Raw genomic sequence first — 8120 nt, forward strand, 5'->3', positions numbered from 1 at the left:
GCCCCGCGCAGAGGAGCCCGAGCCCGCGGGGAACGCGGGTTCACGTCCACGAGGTGGGATCGCGCCCGCCCCCGGGCCTGATTGGACGGTTCCCGGGATATAATTGCGGCCCCCGCGCCGTGATAGGACGGCTTGCGGCCCTTCACGGTCTGATTGGAGGGTAACCCCCCTGTGGCCCCAGATTGGACAGCTCCCCCAGGCCCCGCCTCCTGCCCCCTGAGTGACAGGCTGGCGGTACACACGTGTCCCAACCCCCTGCGCCCAGTCCGCGCGCAGCTCCACTCGCAGCGGAATTCGCTCGGGGCGAGCTGAACCCCCGCCCCCCCCTCCCCCGCCGCATCCTTCTTCTGTCCCGGGAATCTGACTCCGTTTCTCCGCGGAGGCTCCCTTGTCCGGCGCTGGATCAGGATGCGACAGAACAGAAGGGCCCGGTGACCCTGTGTCCGTGGTCCACACTGGACCACTGTGTTTAAGAACAGCTCAATGACCGGTGACGTCACCAAGCGGAAGGCAAGGTCTCTCGGGCACAGCCACAGGCGTGACACGTTACAACACTCAGGTGTGCGTTATATTCTGCAAGGAAAGTCACGCAGATCCACTTTGTAATCAGTCCCTGTGAACGTGGAATGTAAAAGCTCCACATCCTTCTTCAGGTGGTGTGTTGATGTGGGACAGCTCTGGGAACACGCGAGGGGAGGGGAGGGGAGGGGAGAGGAGGGGAGGGGAGGGGAAGGGGAACACTGAGTTTTACTCTTAAAAGTGTGAGCACAGGAGCACCTGGGCAACTCAGTCGCTTGAGCCAAGGACTTCAGCTCAGGTCACGAGCTCCTGGTTAGTGAGTTGGAGCCCAGTATTGGGCTTACTGCTGTCAGTATATTGTCCGTTTCAGATCTGTCCCCATCTCTCCCTGCCCCTACCTCTGCTCCCTCTCTCAAAATAAATAAACATTTAAAAACATGTGTGAGTCCCATGGTATGCGACTTATATCTCCATTTTCCTAAACAAATTTAAAGGCCACAATAGCCAGGAAATCATGCCTCCTGGGCACTGTTGAAATACTTCGTGTCTCTGCGGATTTGCCCACTCTGCCTATTTAATGTAAGTGACTCACACCATGTGGCCTGGTGTGGCTGGTGTCTTCCACGTGGTATAACACTGTCACCATACGTTCACGTGCATGATGTGTCTGTCCTTCATTCTTCTCTGGGGCTGAATCACCGTCCGTCCTGTGTCTATGCCGCACCCGGTTCATCCATCCACACACCGGGGACACTTGGGGTGTTTCCCTCTTTTGCGGGGCCTGCACAGTTTTGCACCTGGCATTCGTGTGCACACATCTGAGTGTCTGTTTCCGTTTACGTAGGCCTGGAACACTTGGGTCACACTGCCGTTCTGTGTTTCACTTCTTGAGGAACCACCAAACGTTTTCCACGTCAGCTGCCCTGACACTCCCACCAGCCAAGCACAGGGTTCCCCTTTCTCCATCCACATCCTGGCCGCCGCTTCTTTCTGGATTCTGGCTCCTAGCCGTCCTCGTGAGTGGGAAGTGGCATCTCATCGTGGTTCTGACTCGCATCGTCCTGATGGGAGGATCGTTTCATGTGTCTATTAGACATTTGTGCATCATCTTAAGAGAAATGTCTGATCAAGGTTTTGCTCCGTTTCTGACTGGGCCAAGTTTTTGTTATTCACTTAAGACTTCTTTGTGTATTCTGAATGATAAAATCTTATCATGTATGTGATTTAGTTCTCCCATTTTATGGGTGTCCTTTCAATCTCTCGATAATGACCTTTGATGCACAAGACTCTCATCCTGCTGAAGCCTCATTTACCTACTTTTCTTGTGTTCCTTGTGATTATCCTGTAAGTTAAGAAACCTTACCGAATGCAAGTTCATCAAGATTTCTCCCTGAGTTTCTTTCACTCTCGGATTATCCAGAACAGGCCCTTCAGGGCTGGGGATTTTCAGCAGAGATGTTTCCAAGGCCTGGAACTGAGATGCTCCACATAACACACATGTCCCTGGACAGTTGTTTAATGTGAAAAAACATGAAATTAATGGTAACGGAACTTCTGTCTTAAGTGATGACTTTGACTCCTATTGAATATACTTCTATATGTCCATACATTCATCATTATGCTTCCCTCATAGCAAGCTTTTTTTTTTTTAATTTTTTTTTTCAACGTTTATTTATTGTGGGGACAGAGAGAGACAGAGCATGAACGGGGGAGGGGCAGAGAGACAGAGGGAGACACAGAATCAGAAACAGGCTCCAGGCTCTGAGCCATCAGCCCAGAGCCTGACGCGGGGCTCGAACTCCAGGACCGCGAGATCGTGACCTGGCTGAAGTCGGACGCTTAACCGACTGCGCCATCCAGGCGCCCCAAAATTTTTTTAATGTTTATTTATTCTTGAGCAAGAGACAGAGACAGAGTGTGAGTGGGGGAGGGGCAGAGAGGGAGACAGACAACAGAATATGAAGCAGGCTCCAGGCTCTGAGCTGTCAGCACAGAGCCTGACGTGGGGCTCGAACTGACAAACTGTGAGGTCATGACCTGAGCTGAAGTCGGACGCTTAACCGACTGAGCCACCCAGGTGCCCCAATCATAGCAAGCTTTTAAAAAATTTATTTGTATTTAAAAAATTTTTTTCGTGTGTATTTATTTTGAGACAGAGCACGAGCAGGGAAGGGGCAAAGAGAATGCAAGAGAGAGAATCCCAAGTAGACTCTGCACTGTTAGCACAGAGACCTATGCAAGACTCAAACCTAGTAACCATAACATCATGACCTGAGCCCAAACCAAGAGTCAGATGCTCAACCGACTGAGCCACCCAGGCACCCCAATTTGGTAAGTTTACCTACCCAGAAGTGGAATTATGGACATACGGTAATCGTGTTTACTTTTTTGTGGAAACTCCATACTGTTTTCCAAGGTGGCTGCACCAATTTAAATCCCAACAACGAGATTTTTTTTCTCCACACCTTCAACATCACTTGTTATTTCTTATCTTTCTGATACTAGCCATTCTGGCTTCTGTGAAGAGATAGTTCGTTGTGGTTTTGATGTGCATTTCCTTGATGATTAGTGATATTGAGCAGCTTTTCATGCATTAAGTGGCATGTTATATTTTCTGTGGGAAAATGTCTGTTATGCTGTTTCAATTTTTTAGTTTTCCTTTTGTTTCCCTTAACTGAAGGGATAATTCCACAAAAATATTGGTAAGGCTGACATCCATGAGTTCAGCACCTCTGTTTTGTCTTAAGAGGTGTACATGTTCAAGTCTTACATGTAGGTACTTAATCCATACAGAGTTTCCTTTCAGGTAAGGGGTACGAAGCTGGCCGTTTCATCTTGCAGGTAGCTGTCTCATTTTCCCAACACCACTTACTGAAGAGACAGTCTTTTCCCCACTGTATATTCTCAGCTCCTTCTTTGTAGATAATCTGGCCACATAAACATGGGTTGACTTCTGGACTCTCTATTCTGTTGCCTTGAGCTCGGTGTCTGTTTTTGTGCCAGGATTATGCTGTTTTGTTTAATAGAGTCTGAAATCTGGGACTGTTATATCTTCAGCTTTGGTATGCTTTCTCAAAACTGCTTTGGTTATTTGGAATCTTTTCTGTTTCCATACAAAATTTAGAATTTCTTGCTCTAGATCTTTGAAAAATACTGTTAGTATGTTGATAGGGATTGCATTGAATATGTAGAGTGCTTTTCATACTATGGGCATTTTTAACAATATTAATCCTTGCAATCCATGACAATAGTATATCTTTGAATTTATTTTATCATCTTCAATTTTGTACATTGAATGTCTTATACCTTTCAGAGTACAGGTCTTTCAACTTCATTGGATACATTTACTGTCTTTTATTGTTTTTGAAGACATTGAACATGAGTTTGTTTTCTTAATTTCTCATCTGCTATTTTTTTATTAGGAATAGAAATGCAACAGATTTGGGTGTATTAATTTTGTATTCTGTAATGAATCTAAACTCATTTATTATTTCTAATAATTTTGTAAAGTCTTAGGGACTTTCTATATATAGTTTCTTATCATCTGCATATACTGATAATTTTCTCTTCCTTCTTAACAGTCTCCATATTTCTTATTTCTTTATCTTCTCTGACTAGTATGGCTAGGACTTCCAGGACTATGTTGAATGAAAGTGGTGAGAGTGGAAATCCTTGCTTTGTTCCTGACCATAGAGGAAAAGCTTCTGGCTCTTCACCATTGAGTATGTTAGCTGTGAGTCTGTTATATATGGCCTTTGAGGTACATTCCTTGTGTACACCCCGTTTTGAGAGTTTTTATTGGGAATGGAGATTGGGACGCTCTGGTGGCTCAGTCCGTTGAACCTCTGACTCTTGGTCTCAGCCGAGATCATGATGTCGCTGTTGGTGGGTTCTACACGCTGATAGCAGGGAGCCTTCCTGGGGTCTCTCTCTCCCTCTGTCTCTGCCCTCCCCTACCTCGCACTCACTCTGTCTCTCAAAATAGATTAATAAACTTAAAAAAAAAAATGGAATGGAGGTTGAATTTTGTCTAATGATTTTCTACATCTATGTAGATGATCACATGATTTTTGTAAATTATTTCATTAATGTGGTATCTCATGTTGATTGATATATGTATATTAAAAAAAAACTTTGCATCCCTGAAGCCCCACTATATTGTGGAGAATGCTCTTTTGAATGTATTTTGAATTCAGTTTGCTGATATTTTGCTTGGTATTTTTCTATCCATCTTCATCAGGGAAACTCATCCATAATTTTTTTGTACAGATGTCTAATATGTAGTAGTCTGTATATGTAGTAGTCTAATATGTAGACATATTATATTATATATTATAATTTTTTTGTATGGTGTCTAATATGAGGGGAATTCTGGCCTCTTGAAAGAGTTTAGAAGTATTCCTCCCTCTTCTACAGTCTGGGATAGTTTAGGTAGTGTGGCTCCTACATCTTCTATATATGTTGGTAGAATGCCCCTGAGAGGTTGTCTGGGTGGTCCTGAACTTTTCCAGGAAGTGGTTTGGTTAGTAATTCAATTTTGTTTCTAGTAATAGATCTGTTTACATTTTCTGTTTCATCCTGATCTACTCTTGAGGATTATAACCTCTAAATGTGTGTATATTTCTTCTACATTGTGCAATTTGTTGGTATAAAATTTCTCAAAGTAATCTCTTTTAATCCATTTATTTCTGTGGTGTCGACTGCAATTTTCTTTCACTTCTGATCTTGAGTCTTCTCTCTTGTTTTCTTGATTAGTTTTGTTAGATTTTATCAATTGTATCTTTTCAAAGAACCAGCTCTTAAGAGTGCAAGCACATGAGCAGTCCTCCGCTCTTTCTCTGTGGCTGTCACCTCAGCCAGACCAGCTGAGCAGAGCTTCATGGAAGCAGCGGCAGCATGGATCCCAAGCTAGTTCTTAGAAATCAGCTACCAGGAAAAATGACTTTTACTCATATCAGCCACTTTCTGAGGACCCTCCTCCAGAGACAGGAGAGTCTGTGTGCCTCCAGCTCAAGTCTGGGGTTCATCTCTGCAGGGTTGGTGGCAGTTTAAGCCCCCAAACACGCTCCAGATGTCACGAGGCACATTACCAAAGTAAGGAGCATCATACTCCAGACTGGAGATGGGGACATAAGCAGGCTTGTAGACAATCAGAATTTGAAATTGTAATAAGAACAGAAGATGAGGTTACACTTGAAGATGTTGAAAAGGGAAGGGAAGCAGAAATTACAGGAAGCATGGGTGAAGCACCTGATGAAGAATTGGATTCCATGGCAAAACATGAACCCAAGGAAGATAAAAATTCCAGAAGTTTAAAACTAAAATAGCCCTAGAGCCAGAACAGATTCTTAGATATGCCAGAGGGATTGTACCCATCTGGATCTCTGGTGAAAATGTCCCTCAAGAAAAGGATATTCCAGTTTGCCCCTGTGGGGCCAAGAGAATATTTGAATTCCAGGTCATGCCTCAGTGGCTCAACCACCTAAAGGCCAACAGACTCGGCAGGAGTGTTGATTGGGGTGTTCTGGCTGTCTCCACCTGTGTTGAAAGCTGTAGACAGGGGATTGGCTACACAGAGGAACTGGTTTGGAAGCAAGATATAACAGATACACCTGAAGACAAGGTCATAAAGCCTTACAAATTCTCATAATCTCTTAGACCTTACCATTCCCGTGCTAGGACTGTATCCTAAGGAAATACCTATACCAGAGACAAAGATGTTGCTTTAGGTGAGTTTACAATATGTAAATATTAGTGAAACAAAAAGGTCCAGTGACAAGTAATTCAATAAATTTTGGTGGGTCCCTACAGCAGAAAGTAATGCAGACTTTTCTTTTTTAATGTTTTTTTTTAATTTTTGAGAGAGAGAGAGAGAGAGAGAGAGAGAATGTGGGGTGGGGGCAGAGAGAGAGGGAGACACGGAATCCAAAGAAGATTCCAGGCTCCAAGCTGTCACCACAGAGCCTGACGCAGGGCTTGATCTAATGAACTGGGAATTCATAACCTGAGCCAAAGTCAAATGTTTAACTGATGGAGTCACCCAGGAGCCCCAGTGGAGTCTTAATGATACAGACCTATATGCACATCAAATAAGATACAGATTTACAGGGCACCGGGGTGACTCAGCTGATCGTCTCACGGTTTGTGGGTTCTAGCCCCACGTTGGGATCTGTGCTGACAGTACAGACCCTGGAGCCTGCTTCGGATTCTGTGTCTCACTCTCTCTGTCTTCCCTCCCGCGCTCATGCTCTCTCTCTCAAAAACTAAGTAAATATTAAAAAAAAATTTTAAAGCAACTTGTATTAGAAAAAACATACAGCTTTCAGCTGACAACAAGATATTCATAGTATGTATCTTTGTAAAAGTATTTATATGTGTGTTTGTCCACAGAAATCTGGAAAGACACATACTCGGTGTGAACTAATTAACTATGAATAGTGGGACTAAGTGAAATAATTGTTTTATCTGTATGTTTGTTTCTTTCTACAATAAAATGGGTTCATGGCCTAATTAAGACCAAAAAGGGGGTGGGGAACCAGCTGTTAGTTGTCTTGATGTTTTCTATTTTTAAATCTCCATTTCATCTCTTTCTGCTCTGTTCTCTGTGACTTGGGCTTTGCTTGTTCTTCTTTTTCTAGTTACTCTAGGTGTGAGGTTAGAATGTTTGAGATTTTTCTTGTTTCCTGAGGTAGGCCTGTGTCAGTATGCACTTCCCTCTTAGGACTGTGTGTGCTACACGTGCAAAAAATTTTCCATCACGGTATTCATTCATTTTTATCTGGCTCCGAGTATTTGATGATTCCATGTTAATTTCTCTGTTGGCCTGTTGGTTTTTAGTAGCATGCTGTTATCCTCCACATGATTGAGCTTTTTCCTATTCTTTTCTTGTACTTGACTTGTAACTTCATACTGCTGTGCACGGAAAACATGCTTAGTATGATTTCAGTCTTGTTAAAATTGCTGAGACTTGTTTTGTGGCCTAACATATGATCTATCCTGGAGAATGTTCCATGTGCACTTGAAAAGAATGTGTGTTCTGCTGCTTGGGGTGGATTGTCCACATGTATCTGTTAAGTCCACCAGGTTTATTTAATGTGTCACTGAAATCTACCCTTTACTTACTGATTATCAGTCCGGATGCTCTACACATTCACATTAGTGGAGTGTTAAATTCTTCTACAATTATTGTACTACTGTCATATTCTGCCTTTATTTCTATTAATATTTGCTTATATATTGAGGTGTTCCTTGCAGAGTGTGTAGTTATATTCCATTGTTATGCTCTTGTTGGATTGATCTGTTTATCGTCAAGCATTCGCCTTCTGTGTCTCTTACCACAGTCTTTGTTTTGAAGTCTGCTTTATCTCATATAAGTATTTCTAGTTTCAGCCCCTGCAGGGGGCTTCTAATGGACTTCATCTGTCACCTTTAGAATAATGTATGGGTACCCAAGGTAAAAACTGACAATGGGGAACAATGTGATTGACCTGTGTGGACACAGTTACAAACGTTTTGGTATTAAAGCTAATGTAAGGTTGTGATATAATTAAATAGACATTCTGTTAGAGTTATCCACATCACACATAACACTTATATTCTAC

The 8120-nt window shown here is 43.0% G+C and overlaps 1 protein-coding gene across 1 annotated transcript; it reads left to right on the forward strand.

Annotated features, from left to right (window-relative positions):
• Positions 1-2878: 2878 nt before the first annotated feature.
• Positions 2879-6169, forward strand: LOC125161212 (programmed cell death protein 2-like). Its single transcript, XM_047850880.1, is given in 3 exon segments — positions 2879-2889; positions 5453-5817; positions 5820-6169. Coding segments are annotated over 3 exon segments (726 nt in total).
• Positions 6170-8120: the final 1951 nt, after the last annotated feature.

Source organism: Prionailurus viverrinus, chromosome A2, assembly GCF_022837055.1.
Source record: "Prionailurus viverrinus isolate Anna chromosome A2, UM_Priviv_1.0, whole genome shotgun sequence".
NCBI lineage: Eukaryota > Metazoa > Chordata > Mammalia > Carnivora > Felidae > Prionailurus > Prionailurus viverrinus.